The following is a 21,723-nucleotide window of genomic DNA, read 5'->3' on the forward strand; positions in this document are numbered from 1 at the left end:
TACTATATATGAGCCGGAGAAAGAAAATCTGCATCTTCAAGTCCCTGAGAATGTATAAGATCTGTGCAAGGGGAAGGATTTCCAAACTGTTCTCCTTTTCCACAATTCCTTGCAGGCTCCCCATTAGTCACCAATAAACTGCAACACAGCAAATCTGCTTTCCTCATAAGAGGTTCCTGCTGAACTGTATGGCTTTTAAAGTAGTGCTTTCATACTGGAAACTGCAAATAAAATACCAAACAAAAGACCAATTTTGGTTTAATAAAGTTTCTCATTCTGCTTGCAAATGATTATGCCTGTATATTCAGAGAGGGTTTGGCATCCCAAAAACTTTTCAGCTTCTGCTAGACTGCCATTATACTATTAAAAACTATGGAGAGATAAGAAACTGTGAAGATTAATGTCTGCAACAGGAGCAAAGAAGTGCTTCTGCTGTAAGCTGCAATTGTTCAGTGCAAGAGTACCCCTTAAGAAAAACTTCACCATTAATGTTAGGCCTCATAACTGCTCTCAGAAAACTCAACATATTAACCATCTACTCAAGAACATTCTACCTTTTTTGTTGTGTCTTCCTCCTAGAATTGAATCAGCAAAGAGAAGAGAACAGAAGAGAAAAAGTGTCATGAATGTAAAAACACAAGAAGTGACAGCATCCCATGCTGGAGTGTATTTATGCAAGGAAAGAACACCACAAGCCTTTATCTTCCTGCTTCACACTAAGGGCTTACCTATGTTTATTCATTTACCTTTGGCCATTGTATAGAAAGATTACTTGGCCTTGTTCACACCTGCAACATCTACACTGACAACATCAAGACGTCATACCACATTGCTTTGAACAGTCCTGGTTAGAAATTCTCCCTTCACTATGGTGTGGCATTTATATCTTGGTCAAGATAGCCTGGTCTTGCACACTCCCTTGCATCAACAAAGATCAGCAAGGATTTACATAAGCCTATTTACAATCATGTTCTTTAAGAATTCTTGGTGCAATTCTTGTGCAACTGTCCATTTTTATATCATTAATACAACTACACAGTACGATGGGATTTATTTAGGGCAACCTACAACATGGCAGATAAACAAAACACTTTCTCCCCCACAATCCAGTACAGGCAAATTCACAAACTCTAAGAACAGTCTGTCACAGCCGTCTCAGATCCTTTACTGACTGTAATGTTTTGACCAATCACATTGGCAACATTTTACATTTGGTATAAACAGGACTGAATCTCACAGGGGCACAGTCAAGCTGCACATAGAGAAAGAAAGCCAAGGACATGCCACGGTTTGTCTACAGGCTTTCAAAGGTGAAAGTTCAGTTACAAATGAAGTCAAGAGAAAGCAGAAGCTAGGGTGGCAGGGAATTAGATGCTGGCCATGTTAGTACTATAACAGAATTACAACAAAAGAAATTATTGCCTCTCTCATAGCTATTTGACCTGATTGTTCAGTTCAGTGGAAGATGCAGTTACAATGTTTCTTGCTGGAAATAACATCTACCCTAATAAAAGAGCAGCCTTTTAAAGAAGTGTTGCCATATACTCTTCAGGGGTGTCAAACATCTGGCACAGGGGCCAAATCAGGTCCCCGAAGGGCTATCAGGCCCCCAAGCAACTGGCTGTCATCTGCTTCCTTCTCCCTCTCTCTTGCTTCCTTCTGTGTAACAGCTTTTTTGCAAGGCTTCCTCAATCGCACAGGAGCTACAGAGCAAAACCTCTATTTTCTCCATTGACTGAGGCTCCTCCCTTGGGGAGGAAGGGAGGGAAGGAAGAACTTGCTTTGTCAGGCTATCACAATCGCACAGCAGAGCTACTGAGCCAAGTCTTCTATTAGCTGAGACTCCTCCTCATCCTGGCTCCTGGGGAAGACAGGAAAGAACCAGATCTTCCTTTGTTCAGTTCCCTGGATCCCATGGGAGAAATGCAAAGAAAGCACCTTTAAGACCAATGAGTGCTAATGTTTTAAGCATATTTTAAGGTTTTTTTAAACAAAAAATCTTTAATTGTGTTTGTCTGTCCTTTATAAAGTTTATATCTCTGCTATCTAGGCCTAGCCTGACAAGTTCTCATTTATGTCAGATCTGGCCCTCATAACAAATGAGTTTGACACCACTGCTCTAGACCCTGGCTGTTGAAGGAATTTTGTTGATACATAATATTTGTATATAGTTTAATCAATTAATTGTATCATACAGCTGAACAAAGTCAGTTGGACCATACAATAAAGTGATTGAGTGGAAAGAAAAAGAAGCTTTAGTTCCAAAGGTGAAACATCTGGAGGGGGAGAAAAGACAATTCTATAAATGATATGGCAGGTCTGTTACATCATGCCAAGAGAAAATAATTTCATGACACATCCGCATCCGACCTGAAATTCATGAGAGCAATAACCTTCCCCTCAACAGGAATATACAAACAATCAGTTTACCAAGTGGTTATGTGTACCCACTGATAAATTATCAACTGCAAAAAGCTTATCTGCATTTGCAAGCAATTCTGGTGGCATTGCTCTCCTACAAACCACTTGGTAACATACAGTATGTCACAGAAGTGAGTACACCCCCTCACATTTTGTAAATATTTAAGTATATCTTTTCATGTGACAACACTGAAGAAATGACACTTGGCTACAATGCAAAGTAGTGAGTCTACAGCTTGTATAACAGTGTAAATGTGCTGTACACTCAAAATTACGCAACACACAGCCATTAATGTCTAAACTGCTGGCAACAAAAGTGAGTACACCCCTAAGTGATAATGTCCAGATGGGGCCCAAAGTGTCAATATTTTGTGCGACCACCATTATTTTCCAGCATTGCCTTAACCCTCTTGGGCATAGAGTTCACCAGAGCTTCACAGGTTGCCACTGGAGTCCTCTTCCACTCCTCCATGACGATGTTATGTAGCTGGTGGAGCTATACAGATCTATCAACATAGCAGCCAGGCTCTAGAACACATGGTCTGGCAGAACAAGAGAAACAAAAGGAGCCCATCTCATGCACAGTTAGGATCCAGATTGTCAACTAAAATTTAGAGCAGGCTTCTATCTTGGATTCAACATGTTCCAATTTCTCAGCTGAAAATTAAGCCCCTGAGCTGCAAGCAAGTTGACAAAGCAAGTTGACCAGTAGCTATGGCTAACCCAAGAACATTCCAGCAGCTGCAAGTGGAGGAATGGTGAATCAAAGCTAGTTGCACCCACCTCTCCAGCTGAAGAGTAGGTCTGGCTGAGATGATTTTCCTCTGAGTAGGAATCTTGCTGAGCTCGTCGGCCCATCTTTACCTGCACAAAATGGAAAGGGGAACTTCAGAATTATACATAATGGCAGGGACTATCAAACTCTGACCAAGGAATGCACATGAGTTTCTGAAGCAATTCACACATGGCTCTGAAAGCCATGCTCTCAGAAGTGAATGAGAGCATCATCCTCTTCCCTGTAATTCAGGAGACAGTAACATGAGATTGAGAAGGACACAAACATCTGGCACTAGAAGAAGACTGCAGGTTTATACCCCGCCCTTCTCTCTGAATCAGAGACTCAGGGTGGCTTACAATCGCCTATATCTTCTCCCACACAAAAGACAGCCTGTGAGGAGGGTGGGGCTGAAAGGGCTCTCACAGCAGCTGCCCTTTCAAGGACAACTCCTGTATAGCTATGGCTAACCCAAGGACATTCCAGCAGCTGCAAGTGGAGGAGTGGGGAATCAAATCCGGTTCTCCCAGATAAGAGTCTGCACACTTAATCACTACACCAAACTGGCTCCCCACTGGGTGGGGGTGAAGAGATTGCAAAGAAGGAACACTTTATTAACAGAGGAAGTAGTAGTTATTTATTTTATTAGATTTATATCCCACCCTACCCCACAAGTGGGCTCAGGGCAGTTATAACATATAAGAAACATAATAAATATTAAAACATATAATTTAAAAAACAAATTTAAAATAGAAACAAGATGGCAACTAGAACAAACAGTTTCAAGTCAGTCCACAGTGCTTCCTGCAAGATGTTGGTCAAATGATAATAGCACCTCATTTTATTACAGTGACTTGTTGACACTCTTGGGAGCAAAACAGCATATGAGGGCACTGAGGCAGGTGCTATGGGCAAGGAAGGTCAAGATGGTTGAGCATCCACAGTCTCCACCAAAGGCCTGGCAGAACAGCTCTGTTTAACAGGCCCTGTTGAACTGTAACAAGTCCTGCAGGGCCCTGATCTCAGAAGGGAAGCATTCTACCAGAAACAGGGGAGGGACAAAAAGGGCAGCCGAGGGTGACATGGAAAAACAGGTAGGGAGGCTCAGACAAAGAAGCATTTAGTAGTAGGGCTGCTGGGAAGGAACAAAAATCTATGGAGACCCCTGTGACTAGCCACCCCAGGAGTATTTTATTAAGTCTGCAAGTGTAAAGTTTATTAAATAAATAAAAAATAATGAAGGAATAATTTTTCACCTGGGGTAAACAAAAAATCCAGAAAGAACCTTATAATTATTATAGCAACTTGTAACCCACCAGCCAAACACAGCCGCCCATTTTTGTTGTCCCAAGTTGGCAACAAAACCAGGAAATAGGTCCAATTGTGGGACAGTGAGAGATTCATCTTGCTGGCCTGTAAATTTTGTAAACAGGCCCAAATTATATACCTCAGATTAAAATATATGGAATACAAGGCTGGCTAAAGAGGCCAATAAGGATAGTACATCAAGAGCTTCAGAACAAAATTAATTCACAACACTGGGCTTTGAAGAAGAAAAAGATTGCAGATTTATATCCTGCCCTTCTCTCTGAATCAGAGACTCAGAGCGGCTTACAATCTCCTATATCTTCTCCCCTACAATAGACACCCTGTGAGGTAGGTGGGGCTGAGAGGACTCTCACAGTAGCTGCCCTTTCAAGGACAACTCCTGCATAGCTATGGCTAACTCAAGGCCATTCCAGCAGGTGCAAGTGGAGGAGTAGAGAATCAAACCAGGTTCTCCCAGATAAGAGTCCACACACTTAACCACAACACCAAACTGGCTCTGAGGGAAAAGGCCATTTCACCATTTACATTCTCCCCCCCCCCCCCGTGCTTTTATTGTGACCTTTTGACACACAATGCATTTACTGGACCATCACACCCATATTCTCCTTAATAGATCTGAGACACCTTTCATCTGAGCCCTGTAGCAGCTTTTGCAAGTTGCAGCTCAACAGAATAAGCCTCAAAGTGCTCAACTACAAGGGGGGAAAAAACAAGGTGCTTCATGAAACTGGGGAGATCCTCATTCCAACACTGTGAGTGCACAAGGCATAGGTACAGCGCATGGGATCCCAATATTTTATTGGAAAGCAATACAAGTCTTTCACAAAGTCATTTCCCAAGCTTATGGAGGATATGGCTAACAGTGGCTACTAGCCATGGTGATTAAAGGGAACCTCCACATTCAGAGGCAGTAAACCTCTAAATAATAGTGCCAAGGGCAATATCAGGAGAAAGCCACAGCCTCTCTGCTCTGTTGTTGGCCATCCTGAGGAACTGGTTGGCCATTATGCGAGAAAGCATGCTGGACTAGATGAACTATGCTCTTAACTCTTCATCTGCTTTTGCTTAACATGGAGCTCACGCTCCCCAAAGAGTTCCTGAACGTTTCAGGGCTCCTTCAAAATCAAACTCCATCACATAGGGGCTTTCCTTATTACAGCCCGGTAAGGGACGGGACGGGAGACGCCAGGGCTGGGCAGAAGCCTTCTCTCAGGCTAGGAAGCGGGGGTCGTCTTCCGTGTCCCTTCCAAACAGACGAGAGAGGCCCCTTCCTCCAAGCCGGTGATTTTCCACCGCTTTGCTCACAGTGACCCGGCCTTTCCTCAATCAAAGTTACGTGTTTTTACGAAACTTGCCCGGCGGGGGCCCAAAAACGAGGACATGTTTGCCATGACCCCCTCGGAGGTATGGCCCAAAGGAAGGAAGGGCTGTCGGCGGGGGGAGGGCTGTGTATTAGCCGAGCGGAGAAAATACGTTGGCGGACCGTTGAACATGCAACTGCCCCTGCGTCGCCATGGCAACGCGGCCTTCGCGGACAGTTGTGCAGCCCAGGCCTCCGCGCCCGAATGGCATCGCTCTTACCGCGCTTGCCCCCTTCCGCGGCTCATCGTCCATCCCGCAGGCCTAGCTGCATGCAGGATGGGGCGGGTCCTCCCGAGAACTGCGACTTACTTCCGGACTAACGCCCGCGCGTCCATAGCAACCCTTAAAGTGAACGCCGCCTTCGCTGGACCCAATTCAGGAAGGGACCGTTCCGGGGAAGGAAAAGAAGCTGTACGGCGTAAGATGCAGCCACTCGAGGATATGCTGTTGAGGGTCTTCTGAAGTAATTTTTTTTCTCAGAATAAAACAATATGAAACAAAAGGAGCGGCACAAGGCCTACTAGGGCCCTTCATGGTTCGTTTTCAAGGTCTAGTTTATCCAGAGCCGTAGGTAAAACTTGGTCTGGAGCTGCTTTAGGTTTTGGTATCCAGGATCTTTTATAAAACAAGGAATAGATTTTTGATTACAAGAAGAGTGAGGGGAATCGTCCTATGTCAGCCGTCTCCATTTTCTCTTAATCCAGGAACAAACCTCTCTCTCTCTCTCTCGGCTTGGCTTCGCGAACAAAGATTTAAGAAGGGTGCAATAGCCCACGTCTGCTGCAGGCTCGCTGGTGGCTGACAAGAACAAATCTAGGGCCTGGATAAACTGGACCTTGACAATGGACCATGAAGGGCCCCAATAGGCCTTGTGCTGCTTTGTTTGTTTCATATTGTTTTATTCCAGTCAAAGTTGTACTCAGTTTACTTTAGAAGAACAGATCTGGCCCAACAATTTAATAACATTTAGCATTTATATAGCACCGTCAATGTTCAAAAGGCTTCTTCATGTGTTATCTTCTGGTAACCCTCACAACAACCCTGAAAGGTAGGCTCGTATTATCCCAGTGTTGCAGATTAGGTAAAAGGCTTGCCTAAGGCCATCTAATGAGTCCATAATCTCCAGATCACTTCTTTACTTCACCACACCATCTTCCAGTCACAGCAACCCAGGGCTGAATACGGACACTGTATATTGTACTATTGTTCGGCTATAGTCATCATATGCAACTGGTTTGGCTTGTCTGCACAGAAACATCCAGTTTTGAATTATTGCAGAATGATAGTATACAACAATGTGTGGATGTAGCCCTGGTCACAGCAATCTAACTCTGGTTGATGAGATGTGCTTTAAAATAAACCAGATTTGACAAGGTGGAAACCCTGAATGGGCCATTTTCACACCTAGGGAGTTATTCATCAAACCCCCTCCACCAAATCTATTGCCCCCCATTTAATCCTCAAGAATTCTTGGTTAGAAGCAGGGGTTGTTCAGCTCCAATATGCTTTTTTAAATGCCACAGCTTGATCTTGCAAAAGTGCAATGAAGACAAGAGAGACTCTAAGGGGGCGCAGAATACTTTCTCGTCGTTACAACTGAGCAACTGCAAATGCTGTCAATCTACACTGCTGAGAGGGAAAGAAAGGCTTTCTGGACAGAATGTATTATACTGATTTATTTTACAAAATTTATATCCTATAACACTGCCTTCACAATGGCCACCATGGTGACTAACACATTAAAATAATCATAATACAACCACATTTTAAAACCATTAAAAACAACCCTCCCGAACCACACCATTAAAACCATTAAAGACAAAACTTAAATACATACAAAGACTTTAAAAACATCAATTAAAACATTGGTCAGGAAGGAGGGAGCCCCTCTACTCATTTTAGGGATAAAACATTGCAATTTTCTATTTCATATGACTTTTGCCACCACCTCCATTCCTTATTGATTAACTTTTAAACTTGTTTTTCTCATGAAGAGTCATAGAGATGAGGATATTATTTACATATGTGTAAATAATAATGTAAATTAAATGTATGTGCTTTAAAGGGATGCCTCCAAACTTCTCCTGCCAGCTTCATGGGGATCACTTGCTTTCAGAAATGCTCCTTTCACAGTTATCCACCAACCTGTTAGCGATGGTGGGCAAAGCCTGGCAGTTGGTCAGATACAGATTGGTCTATTCCTTTCTTCTGGTCCTTAGCACTTGTAGTGGAATTTTGTTGGCCAGAAAAATAATTGTCAAGTAAGGGATACTATGGTGTTTACTGATGTGTGTTGTATAGATTTCTTGGGGAAATAATACTATTTAAATAAAAAATAAAAGCTGAACTTTTTCTGCATCATCCTGTAGTTTCTATCCCCACAAGTTTAAGGCCTGGTTTCTTCTTGCCACTCTCCAAATTTTTGTCCAGCTCTGTTATGAAGAAAATGGTCCCACTTGCTTTTCCATGTAGCCCTGGCAGTGATCTGGGCTCATCTTGGAATGCTCTTATATCAACTCTTATGTCAAATGTAACAGGCACTGAGGGCCAGTTTTCATCAGATGACCTTTCTCCTCTTATTATGAACATATCTTGAGATGGAGAGGACAGATGCCCTTTCAGTGATGAATAAGAAAGTGAGAAAGGAGGAAAACAGCTTTCAATACATCTTATTATAACAGGTGTCCCATTTGTGTACTAGTTATGAAGACTGCTTACATGATGGGAAGATCACATTAGGAAACCTTTAGTGCCATGTACCCAACCCATTCTATTTGCCTTTTTTCTTCTGCTCAGGGGCATGTTTTCTTTGAAACTAGCCGTTGGCAAAATGTAAACAAGAATTCTTTCTGGAAGCTATTGCACGACGTATCTCGCCCGCCAGAGGGCGCCATCGGCTTTCCTTCGCCACCTTGCCTCCTTTTTTAAAAAAAAGTGAAATTAATGAAGCGGGGCCCGTATCAATCACGAGTGAAGAGCGCACAAGCCTCAGTCTCTCGCCCCAGTCCAACCTAGCCCGTGCCTTCTCTAAACAATGCGCACAGCATTCCCCTCGAAGGCTGTTCAACAACGACGAATACTTCAGGGAGGAAGAAGCGGCAAGAAGAAGTCAATGTCGCATCTAGAGTATAGTCCACTTTTTCAAATTAGCCCTTGACTTTCACCCAGCTGGAGCCTTGGGGCGCGTAATGGCGGACTTTGAGGCTGGCAGCATCTTGCAACAGCAGCGCCCGAAGCAGAGGCTGGGCGACAAAAGATACGAATTGCAGGAGACGATCTCTCATCGCTCCCATCACAGAACCCGGACTCGGGCTCCCGTTGAAAGAGGCCGGCTTTTCCTACAAGCCACCCGAGGCCCTCCCCCCGCCCCCCAATTCTAGTAGAGCTCACTGTCGGCGGAGCAGGACTGCAGTGCTTAACAGCACAGCGAGAAGTAAATCGAGATGAGTGGGATTGACTCCCAAGTATGTGGTGGTATAGTGTTCAGCATGTTCCGCGTTACTCGCCCTTGTGGGCACTGAACACTGGACTTGCGGGTGTTAGTGACAAACCGTGACAGAAGTCTCCCCTCCCGCCATTGAAGAACATAGGTATGTTGGCCAGAGGTCTAATCGAGAGGACGCAAAGCAGATCGGGAACTCACTGTGGCTCATCACCCCCCCGCCCCCGGTTCCTTAACGTGATCTGGCGCGCAGCACACCCCAATGCTCCAGCCCACAGTTGCTCAGCAAGAGCTGACAGCCTGGAGAGAGAGAGAGAAATCGAGGAGTAATCGAGAGAGAGAGAGTGTGTGTGCGTGTGTGTGAGCTTCTTCCCTTCCCAGCCTCGCTCCCTCCCGGCCTTTCCACAAGACGCGCCTGTTGAACACATTAAAACTGTGCTGGATGCGAAGGTTGGGCTTGGAGAACCCTCTTTGGCTCCCCCTTTCCCCGTCCCGGTCTCAGAGACGTCATGGGAGGGAGGTATAAAATTTCAAGGCAGAGGAGTAGAGAGAGGCAGTGTGTGCTGTGAGCCAGCGATTAGGAGCTGGGCAGCAGGAGCGGCGGCGGCGGCGGAGCCCAGGCGAGTGAGCAGGGGGCCAGGGTCCACCTCCAGCTGCGCGACCGGGGAGGAGGCGAGGAAGGAGGCCAGGCGCTCCCGGGGCTCTCTCGTCTTGTCCCGTCCCGTCCCGTCTCTCCATGAAGCCGAGGCGTAGCTCTTGAGGGGCGAGTCCGCTCGGGCGCTGCTCGCGTCCCCAGGGGCATGCCAAGCCCGCGGGAGGCATGAGTGGGGCGCGGCGGCCGCCGCAAGTGCGCTCCGGGGCCCGCCTGGCACGTGCGCTCCCGGCTGCGCCTCCGCCACGCCTGGCTGGGGAGCTGGCGGGCGCAGCGTGAATTCGGAGCGCAGACGGGGCCGCCCAAGCTGGCAGGTTCTCCTGGCCCCGGCGAACCAAGCCGCCGCCGCCGCTTCGCTTTGGCCTGCGCCGGCACTCATGGAGAGGGACCCCGGCGAGGCGAGGCGCCGACCCGCTTCCTCCTGCCCGCCGGCGCCTCCTAGAAGTGCTCCCCTCGCTGCTCCCTAGCTGCCCCCTTCCTTCATGCCCCTTCTTGCCAAGCGCCCCTCGGCCAGGATCCTCGGCGGCGGCGCCCCATCGCGTGCGCGCTTCCCCCCGGGGGGTGTCCCCGCCCCGTGCCTGAAGATGCACTTGCAAAGGACTCTGCTGCTCCTCTGCCTCCTGAGCTTGGCCACCGTCAGCCTGGCGCTCTCCTCCTGCACCACGCTAGACCTGGAGCACATCAAGAAGAAGCGGGTGGAGGCCATCCGGGGCCAGATCCTCAGCAAGCTGCGCCTCACCAGCCCCCCGGAGACGGTGGGGCCGAGCCACGTGCCCTACCAAATCCTCGCGCTCTACAACAGCACCCGGGAGCTGCTGGAGGAGATGGAGGAAGAGAAGGAGGAGAGCTGCTCGCAGGACAACACCGAGTCCGAGTACTATGCCAAGGAGATCTACAAGTTTGATATGATCCAGGGCCTTCCGGAGCACAGTAAGTCCTTCTTTCGCTGCTCCTGAAGTGCCATTGATGCCATGCGCAGGTCTGTGGGGGTGTGCCCGCTGGAACTTTGAGCCACCTGAAGGGGAAAGGGAAGGTGGGGGGGGGGGGAGAAGGTCAGGTGACACAGGGCCTGCGTACTTGGGGGGATTTCCATTTTACACCCGAGGAACTGAAGCTGAGCGAGAGTGCCCTTTGGATTCTTGGGGGAGGTGAACTTTGAACCTCATTTCGAGGCTCAGGACTTGATTAAATATCCCGTTTCTCCTGTGCCTCTTGGTCTCCAGGGGGCTGAGACAGAAATTCCCGGACAGGGCCGCTGAAAGGGGGCATGTCTTGGCAAGCTTCATGTTAGGATGCAAAGCTCGGTCTAGGAAAGAGATTGGCCAGTGTTGCCCAATACGGTACCCGCTGCATCAGTGTCTTTGCACGTGGTGTACAGAAGACCATGGAGTCTAAGTGGCATACATGTGCATCTTTGTTGTGGCTGTGTGCATGTTTCTGTACATAAAAGGTACATATAAATAAAAGGTATTATATTACATGAGGAAGAGGTCTGTGTACATATTGTGCGCAAAACAATAGATGCTTCGTCTGCCTTCAGAAAGAGTCATGGATGCTCATGTGCATTATTCGGTGCATCTCCATTTCCTAAAGGGCTACCAGTTAGTAATGTCCACTTGTGTGTCCAAATTATGGAGGATGGGGAAAACATCTGAGTGAAGGGATGAAAAAATTTTTTGTTTAAAGTGTTTGTGTGTGGAAGTCGTTAATGGGTAATATATATGGGGATTGTGGCTCTGGAGGATCTGCGTATGGTCTGTGTGATCTTGGTGCAGTGATTTGTTATTTCATATCTGCTATTTGGGCCCACAGTAAATGAATTTCAAAGCTAGGCCTGGAATCTTGGCTAAGGCGGAGGGAGCATGGGCAGGTTTTCCAATCATCTGGGGGCTGTGAGATTTTGGCAATAACCACATTCCCATTTGCTGCCATTAGGTGTCCTCATGGGTTCTTGAATTACAGCAGATCAGTGTGGGGGTGGAAAGCAGGATGTGGCCAAATGTTGCTGAGGGAGGGGTGCAGAAAGCAACAACAAGAGAGGATGACAAGAGCTGGGATGCAAAACCCTGTCCAGGACAAGAGTATATGGGGGTGGGGAGGGTGGAGATATATAGAAAAAAAGAGGTTATGTAGAATTAGAAGCAAATCCCCTTGAACAAAGTGCTACATATTTCTGAGTAAACATTCGGAGGACTGGGCTGTGGGAAAACTATCTTATTATTTGAAACTGAGCGTTACAAAAGGCATCCAAGCTCTGGCTGAACTGCAGCCCCCCCTCCCCCCAGCAGGTGGAGGGGTTAGAGCATTGGCAACAGGGCAGGCCAGAGCCAGGCCAACTTTCAATGTCTTGGAACAACATCGGCCCAAAATCCAGCCAGTGAACAGAAAACCAAGCCAATGTCTAGAAATCTAAAGACGAGAGGGAAAGGGGGGGAGGGGAAGGGGGAGAGTCATACATCAGGATTCAGAAGGGAAAAAAGAGTTTTGAGTCCTGGGAGCCAAAATTATTCTTAAAGAGCTGAGCAGAAGTACTAAATTTTCTGCATGCGCCCATGGTAGTCACCACAGACATTGGGCATGCCACCTGCCTGCCTCGGGCAGTTAGGCTGACTTCAATAACTTTAGCTGGATCCTTCAGTCATTATATAGCACTACTTAGCTTTCAGAAGCCAGGAGTGCAAACGTGACTACCCATGAGAATTTAGGCCAGCTCATATGTGAATTTAGCATGATGCTGTTGAATGAGTATGGATTCTAAGCTGCACATGACAGTCATGTGACTGGTCAAATTTATCCTACAGCAAAACCCCTGTCAGTAGCAGAGCCTAAGGGACAACATGTGGGTGAGTAATTAGTTGGCTGCAAGGCAAAACAGCCACATAGCCACCACTTAAGCACTTACACGCTGCCACAAAGATCTCAATTCTCAACACCCCCATTGGGCTCCAGGCCCTCACTGTCTTGTTGTGTCACTGATGTGTGAAAACTGAATTGTGTGCTTCTGTATATGTGTGTGCGCCTTTCTGAGTAGGATGTTACTGATACATAGCACTATCATTTTAGTGGTTTCAAGCATGCCATCATGGTCCCCATCTCAAAATGGGAGTCATACTTGACACAGCTGAAATTGCCCAATCTACATGAAGGGACACCTCATATCAATAGTTTTCCATGTTGGGAACAGAAAAAAAAATTGCCTAGCAAGCACACTATCCTTTTCAATCACATGCTCCCCATCCCAAATGGGTTTTAGAATGGGGGTGATGAACCGACCCTCAGAGGAGCATAGTGGTAATTTGAGCCTTCCTTGGGAAATCTCAGAGAAGAAACAGGGACCAAACAAAGGTGAAGGTTGAAGAAGCATCCAGGTATTCAGAAGAGAAGGTCCATGAGCTGATACTGAAAGCAAGCACAGTAGAGCAAGCACTGTTTCAGCAGCAGAGGAAAGCAAGATGCTCAGGAGAGAGAGGTTAAAGACACAAAAGTACAGATGTTGTGCAGATGTGTATTTCTGTCTTCTCCCACCAAAGGGTGGTAATGTGAGCCATGGAGGCTGGACCTATGCAGATGCTGACCAATGTACTGGTGTTAGTTAGTGCTATGGAAATGCAAAATAGCACTGACAAAACAGTGTGGTAGCAGCAGATTGTCAAGTATATATTGAGCTTTCCAGCATAGAACCGATCTTAACAGACTCCTATTACGGGATCACATCCTTCATGCAATTCATAAACCTTCACACAGCCCATAACTTGTAAAACTCATGGTCATGGAATGTGTGTGGTCATGAGCTGCCACCCTGGATGGCTTTAAAAGGATGCTGGACAAACTTATGGAAGATGGGCATTGCTGACTATTAGCCATGATAGATGGGGGGACCTCCATGTCAGAAACAGTATACCTCTGAATGCTAGTTACTGTCAGGGGCAACAACAAGGGGGGGCTTGGGCTTTTGTATCTGCTGGTGGGCCTTCTGGGGTATCTGGTTGGCCATTGTGGGAACTAGAATTCTGGATTAGATGGACCATTGATCTGCTCCATCAGGACTCTTCTCATGTTCCTAGTGATCCCCATATTGGATAAGGATGCAACAGTTTTGGAAACGCTACTTGGCCATTCCAGGAATTCTCATGGAGGAAAGTTTCTTAAGCGTGAAGCAGAATGGAAATTTAGACACAGTTGCTTGGAACGTCCTGTAGTGTATTTCACAATATGTTGCTGTGCAATAAAATCTGTACACTATCTACCAGGGATTCTCTGGAAACCTGTGGTACTATACACGTAGTAGGAAAGCAATTTATGAATACAACATAAAAATTCATCACATTTTCCCTAATATGGGGACATTTTGATTGAGAAAGGTAACTTTTTGAATCAGCACTGGTTTGACATTTACCAGGCTGGAATAAGACAATAACACAGGAAATTGTGTTTGAAGAAGCTACATGTATTCATTCGATTAACCTGTCCCATAGGTTTGCAATCATGGTTGGTGCTTAAATCAAGAAATGCCAAGAAACTCATCTGAACAGATGGGTGGGAGAAGATGGATAAGAATCTCCACTATTAATGTTTTATATAAGAAGGCCACACCTTTGCCTCAAGGGGCTTCTGTTTAAATTTGCACACACTTTAAATAAACAGGAGTGCAGTACAATAATAGAAGCAGAGAACACAAAAGAACTCAGCAAATGGAGGTAAGGCTGTTGGCTGTTGATGCTTTGTAGTAGGTGCATGAAAGGAAGTCAGTTCCCATGGCTCTGTCCATTTGCCAGGTAGTGATTCAGAATGAATTTAGAGACAATTTTATTTATTTATTCATTTATTACTTTCCATTTATATCCCGCCCTCTCCGGAAGTGGACTCAGGGCGGCTCACAACATCATAAAATACAATCAATCCATAAAACATATAAAACCATAATTTACATGTATCAACTTTAAAACCATTCTATGGCGCTATTTCAGTACAATATAGGCGGTATCGAATTCTCGACTGTGATTGCCAACATTCTGTAAGATGCCGTCTCCAACAGGGGAAAGTGTGTGTGTTTGGGGCCTGTTGTTAGGGTTGCCAGCTGTGGGTTAGGAAATACTTGGAGATTTTAGAGGTGGAGCTTGAGGAGGGTGGAAGTTGAGGAAGGGAAGAACTTCAATGGAGTACAATGACATTGGGTCCATTTTCTCCAGTGGAACTGATCTCTGTCACCTGGCGATCAGTTACTGTAATCCCAGAAGATCTCCACCTGGAGGTTGACAACCCTAGTCATTGCACCTACTGGTCCTCTCCCTGCCATGCAGCTGCACCTGTTGAAGTTCTCTAGGACATAAAAGGAATATGTTTTGCTGCAGTGCTGAAGACACACCACATGCTCTGGAAGAAGGCTTTCAGGCTACCTCTGGCTGGGCTCTTACTAGCCTGTGTATATTCACAATACAGAGATCTCAATGGACAAATTGACTTTGTGAATATGGGTGTCCTTTTGATTGGCCTTTCCTGGAATCAAGTTCTTTGCACCCCAAGAAATGCTGTGTCAAATTAGAAGAATATAACCCTGGTGGTAGCAAAAAGGCTGCCTCTCAGAAGTCTATAGAATTTCTTCTGCTTGCCTGAGATGATGGTTTTGGTCCCACGTACATAAGAACATAAGAGAAGCCATGTTGGATCAGGCCCATCCAGTCCAACACTCTGTGTCACACAGTGGCCAAAATTTTTATATATATATATATATATATATATATACACACACACACACACACACACACACACACTGTGGCTAATAGCCACTGATGGACCTCTGCTCCATATTTTTATCTAACCCCCTCTTGAAGGTGGCCATGCTTGTGGCCGCCACCACCTCCTGTGGCAGTGAATTCCACATGTTAATCACCCTTTGGGTGAAGAAGTACTTCCTTTTATCCGTTTTAACCTGTCTGCTCAGCAATTTCATTGAATGCCCACGAGTTCTTGTATTGTGAGAAAGGGAGAAAAGTACCTCTTTCTCTACTTTCTCCATCCCATGCATTATCTTGTAAACTTCTATCATGTCACCCCGCAGTCGACGTTTCTCCAAGCTAAAGAGTCCCAAGCGTTTCAACCTTTCTTCATAGGGAAAGTGTTCCAGCCCTTTAATCATTCTAGTTGCCCTTTTCTGGACTTTCTCCAATGCTATAATATCCTTTTTGAGGTGCGGCGACCAGAACTGCACACAGTACTCCAAATGAGACCGCACCATCGATTTATACAGGGGCATTATGATACTGGCTGATTTGTTTTCAGTTCCCTTCCTAATAATTCCCAGCATGGCGTTGGCCTTTTTTATTGCAAACGTGTCCAATGTTCAACTTTCTCATGGCTCTGTCCATTTGCCAGGTAGTGATTCAGAATGAATTTAGAGCCAAATGTCGTCTCCAACAAGGAAAAGTGTGTGCGTTTGGGTAGTTTTTGGGGGGAGGACAGCCTTGTTCCATTGAGGACTGGTTATGGACTGATATAGACAAATCTGAATCACACACACAGGAAATGGTACCTGGCTCCAAACCATCAGCCAGATAGCTTTGAGCTCTCATCATTTTCCAAGGCTCCAGCGGAAGAAGCAAGATAGCAGAGGGAGGGAAGCTGAGGTCTGATAGGAAAGCAGACCTGATATTTCAGGAGGAGGCCACGTCCTTGTCCTAAATGTCAACAGGAAAGGAAGTCCACTCCCTACCCAAAACAGTTCATTTCGAGGGCAGGAGCACATGGTAAAAACCTGGTGGCTTCTGTCCACAGTCTGGCTCAGTGCAACAGGTTTCCCAGAGGACAAAATGCACCAGCCAGAAACAGCTGAGAGTACCATCGCCTAGTCTGTTTCTCTAGGGAAGCAGCCACTGGAGAAAGGGACCCACCCAGCCCACTCCTCAAGATCTCATTTCATACTTAAGAGCTTGGAGTCCACTGTTGGCTCAGAATCCTGAAAACAAGACCAGTGGTGATTCTACACTGAAAGGAGAAAGGGGGGGGGGGAGACTTGCTGAAATGAGAAAGCACTTAGAAGTTACAGCCATGAAGAACTGTTTGCTAAACCGCACCTCTAAGCAGTGCCGTCTTTTGAAGTCCTATAACGTGTTCATTACTGTAGCTTTGTAGTCAGTGTAATTTGATAGTTATGGCTTCTTCGGGCCTCCCAGTCCCTGTGGAGGAGCTAATAATATACAGCTAAAGCTCTTGGCTACCAAGATAGCTAAAAGTCCACAGAGTCATATCACAGTCTTTAAGGTCTGGAGATACCAAAGTTTTTACAGTTCTTTGGGGCTGCCATGTTTAGACAACAAGGTCCCATAAATAGCTGGTGGATGCCTCACAGTTGTAGAGTTGTTGAGTTGTTGTCAAGGCCGCCTACAGTGTTGTTGTCAAGGCCACCTACAGAGAGGGACAAAATTTGGGGTGAGGGTGTCCAAGTCAGCCAGAGGGTTCTTGAAGCCACCCAGCTGAACATCTTTCCATTTATTTGTTTAATGCAGAACTGGCTGCAGACACTAGGGGCACAGAGAAATCTGAGCAAAGCAAAAAGCATTGTAGGATCGGCTAGACTTGCCTTTCTCCAAGACTGAAGTAAACTTGCCTAACTGATAAGCCCATCAACCAAGCCAGCACTAGAGAAAGACAGGATGGCAGGTTGGTAGCTGATACAGTAATTAGGGTTTGTAGAATCTTTCGGGCTCAAGTGCCGTGTTCTACTGGAGAAAGTTTTGCACAGCAGCCAAGAAGGTCAGAGCGCCTGCTCCAGCTGCAACGCCACTGAGGATGTTCTCCGCAGCTGAGAACAAAACGTCTGGAAGAAAAACTTTCTCCAGTAGAACACGGCACTTGAGCCCGAAAGATTCTACAAACCCTAATGATGATGCCAGCCTTGAAAACCTGAAATCTTTGATACAGTAATTGTTGGCTTGTAGGCCGTCTTCTCCAATAGTCTAGCCCAGGGGTGTCAATCTTATTTGTTATGAGGGCTGGATCTGACATAAATGAGACCTTGTCGGGCAGGGCTATGTCTGGCCGGGCTATGTGTGTACCTATTTATAATTAGGTAGCAGACATATAAGCTCTATAAAGGACACAGACAAACACAATTAATTTTATTTTTTTTTAAAGCATGCTTAAAACATTAGCACTCGGTCTTAAGGGTGTTTTCTTTGTATCTCTCCTGTGCAATCCAGGGAACTGGGCAAAGGAAGCTCTGGCTCTTTCCTTCCCTCCCTAGGGCACTAGGAGGGGGAGGAGCTTCAGCCAATAGAAGGAAGAGAGACTTGGCTCAGTAGCTCTGCTGTGCGATTGAAAGAACCTGACAAAGCAAGCTCTCCCTTCCCCCCTTCCTTCTCAAGGAAGGAGCCTCAACCAATGGAGAAAAGACGCATTGCTCTGTAGCTCCTGTGCTATTGAGCAAACCTTGCAAAACAAGGTGTTTTGCAGAAGCAAGCAAGAGAGAGCGTGAAGGAAGCAGATGACAGGCAGTTGCACAGGGGCCTGATAGGAACCCTCTGGGGGCCTGATTCAGTCCCAGGCTGCATATTTAACACCCCTGGTCTAGCCTTTCTCTCTACCTTTCCTTGAACCAGCTGAGCCAGATCTTGCAAAATGGGAGTTAGGGTGCTGCAGCAAGATAGAACAACCTTTTAGTGCTGCCTTCCCCCAGCTCCCAGGAGGGAATCCCCTGGTTTTGTGGGGGGAAGGCTTCTCCCCATTGTGGATCAGCTGACTGATGGGGAAAACTTCTCCCCCTAAGCAGGGATGTTAGGCAATATCCCCATCTACCCCCAGAAACACCCCCCCATTCCCTTATTGAACCAGCAAGGGAACCTTGCAACCCTACAACCTTTGCCTCTCCCTTAATTTGTCTCCCTCTTTTCCACACTAATCTCATTCATTTCTCTCTCCCTCCACCTAATTATTCCATGTCCTCCCTCCTTTATTTGCAAGTCTTGGTCTCAAGACTTTTTCATCCTTATCCTGCTTGGCAACAGAATGTACTTAGTAGTATAGTAGCAGACCTTTGTTAATGTTATGAACAAAAGAGGGGGGGAAATTATATTGAATGCAAAAAAACCTTTATTGTTGGGACTTTATGCTCCAAATGGTGCAAAGGACATTTTCTTTAAAAATATTACGCAACACTTATGATGAAGTGACTTATGAGCAAATTTTGTTGATGGGGGATTTTAATGGAACAATTCAGAATACAATAGATAGATCTGGGAAGAAAAAAAATGATAAAGAAGGGAAATTGCCAAAATCTTTTTTTGAGCTGGTTAAACAAGAGAATTTGGAGGATATATGGAGGAAGTTCAATCCTGAAGTATGGGACTATACTTTTTTTTCAGGCAGACATAATTCTTTTTCTAGAATTGACATGTTGTGGGATACCAAAGATTTGGGACTTATAACAAAGAAGATAGAGATTTTATCCAAAATAGGAGCTGACCATAACCCAATAATGTGGATTACAAAATTGTCTAAGAAGTCGAGAAGATGGAGATTAAATGAAGATTTACTACAAAATAAAGAAATAGTGACATCTTTAGAAAGTGAAACAAAATGATAGAGATAGATATAGAATTTCAGACAGTATGGGATGCCTACAAGGCAGTAATGAGAGGAATATTAATAACATTGAATAATAAAGATAAGGGAGTAAAAGATAAACAGATCTTGGACATTCAAAATGAAATCAAGAAAAAAGAAGGTGAATTAAGAAAAAGACCTGGGAAAAAGAAAATTATAAGGGAGATTACAATACTACAAACACATATGAGACATTTGCTAAATTAGGGAATGGAATGGAATTTGAAAAAAACTACAACAGAAATCTTTTGAGGGAGCAAACAAACCTGGAAAGTACTTGGCCTGGCAACTGAAGAAAAAGAGAGAAAGTTATTAATAAATAAAATTATTAATAAAATTGTGGCTGATGGAAAAGAGATAGTAGATCAAGAAGGAATAAAGAGAGAATTTTTTAAATATTATGCTAAATTATTTAAGAGTGTTAAAGTAAGAAAGAAAGGATGGAAACGTATTTGCAAATGAACAAAATAGCACCCTTAACTGAATATATGGAAAAAAATTTGAATGATCCAATTGAAAAAATAGAAATTGAAACAGCGATTAATGTAATGAAAATTGGAAAGGCACCTGGACCAGATGGATATACGGCAAATTTTTTAAAAAAGCTTAAAGAAGAATTAGTACTTCAAAAATTGATGAATGCGATAAAATTAAATGGGAACATAGCAAATACATGGAAAGAAGCTGTAATTTCATTGATTCCAAAGGAAGAAAGAGATGTCACGAATGTAAAGAACTATAGACCAATTTCATTATTAAATAATGATTATAAGATATACAAAAGAATCCTGTCAGAACGGCTTAAACAATATTTAATAAATTTTATAAAGGAAGATCAAGTGGGTTTTCTCCCTAAAAGGCAAATAAGAGACAATATTAGAACTGTTGTAAATATTGTAGAATATTATGAAAGACATCCAGAGAAGGAAGTTGCATTGTTTTTTGCGGATGCAGAGAAGGCTTTTGATAATTTGAACTGGGACTTTATGTTTGCAGTAATGGAAAAAATAAAGTTGGGGGAATACTTTATAAGAATGATAAAGGCAATATATACTGAACAATGTGCAAGGCTATGTATAAATGCAGATCTTAAAGATGAAATGATAATCAGCAAAGGTACAAGACAAGGTTGTCCGCTTTCACCATGGTTGTTTATAATGACTCTTGAAATCTTACTGATGCAAATACAAGACGATGAAGAAATAGAAGGAATGAGAATTAAAGGATTTACATATAAATATAGAGCATTTGCAGATGATATAATGTTTATAAATGAAAATCCTACACCTTTGTTGTTAGCTAAAATACAAGATTTTGGAGAATTGGCGGGACTTTATGTTAATAAAGAAAAATCAAAACTTTTATGCAAAAATATGCAAGTAAATAAACAAAAGGAATTGCAGAGGCTAACGGGATGTGAAGTTACCTCTAAAGTAAAATATTTGGGTGTGGAAATAATGAAGAACATTGATTTGTTTAAAAATAATTATGAAAAGTTATGGCGTAAAATGGATGAAGATATGATAAAGTGGAACAAGCTTAATTTGTCATTGCTTGGGAGAATAGCTGCAATTAAGATGAACATTTTGCCAAGAATGATGTATTTATTCCAGACTATTCCAATTGTGAAAGACAGTAAACAATTTAATAAATGGCAAAGAAAGATTTCAGAATTTATATGGGCTGGAAAGGAGCCAAGGATTAAAATGAAAGTTTTAATAGATGCTAAAGAAAGAGGAGGATTCCAATTACCAGATTTAAGACTATATCATGAAGCAGTAAAGGATTAAGGATTGGGTGACGCTATTGAACAAAAAACTTTTAACGTTGGAAGGTCATGGAAATAAATTCGGCTGGCACGCTTACATGTACTATGGGAAGAAAAAGATGGATGTTTTTTTCTCTCACCATTATATAAGAAATAATTTGTTAAATATTTGGATGAAGTATAAGAAATATGGCTATGAGAAAAAATCACTATGGATAGTGCCAGCAGAAGTAATAAAAATAACAGCTGAGTTAGGAGAGGGATTACAAATGGAAAAAAATCCAAAAGAAGATAGAACTTTAATCTGGTACTTGCTCTCAGCTGCTAGGACATTGTATGCACAGTGTCATGGGTGCTGGGGACCCTGCAGAAGAAGC

At 44.4% G+C, this 21,723-nt stretch overlaps 2 protein-coding genes across 2 annotated transcripts in view; one reads left to right on the top strand and one right to left on the bottom strand.

Annotated features, from left to right (window-relative positions):
* IFT43 (intraflagellar transport 43) overlaps positions 1 to 6,237 on the bottom strand; it is a 67,335-nt gene extending 61,098 nt beyond the window's left edge. The window contains exons 1-2 of the mRNA XM_060262480.1: positions 6,107 to 6,237; positions 3,205 to 3,285 (exon numbers count right to left, since the gene is read on the bottom strand). Of these exons, the coding sequence (XP_060118463.1) occupies positions 3,205 to 3,285; positions 6,107 to 6,139 (114 nt within the window). The 5' untranslated portion in view covers positions 6,140 to 6,237. The remainder of the gene's footprint in view (positions 1 to 3,204; positions 3,286 to 6,106) is intronic.
* Positions 6,238 to 10,448: 4,211 nt separating this feature from the next.
* Positions 10,449 to 21,723, top strand: part of TGFB3 (transforming growth factor beta 3) — a 44,784-nt gene continuing 33,509 nt past the window's right edge. Inside the window, exon 1 of the mRNA XM_060262218.1 lies at positions 10,449 to 10,911. Within this exon, the coding sequence (XP_060118201.1) occupies positions 10,464 to 10,911 (448 nt within the window). The 5' untranslated portion in view covers positions 10,449 to 10,463. The remainder of the gene's footprint in view (positions 10,912 to 21,723) is intronic.

This window comes from Heteronotia binoei, chromosome 21 (genome assembly GCF_032191835.1).
Source record: "Heteronotia binoei isolate CCM8104 ecotype False Entrance Well chromosome 21, APGP_CSIRO_Hbin_v1, whole genome shotgun sequence".
In the NCBI taxonomy this organism is placed as follows: domain Eukaryota; kingdom Metazoa; phylum Chordata; class Lepidosauria; order Squamata; family Gekkonidae; genus Heteronotia; species Heteronotia binoei.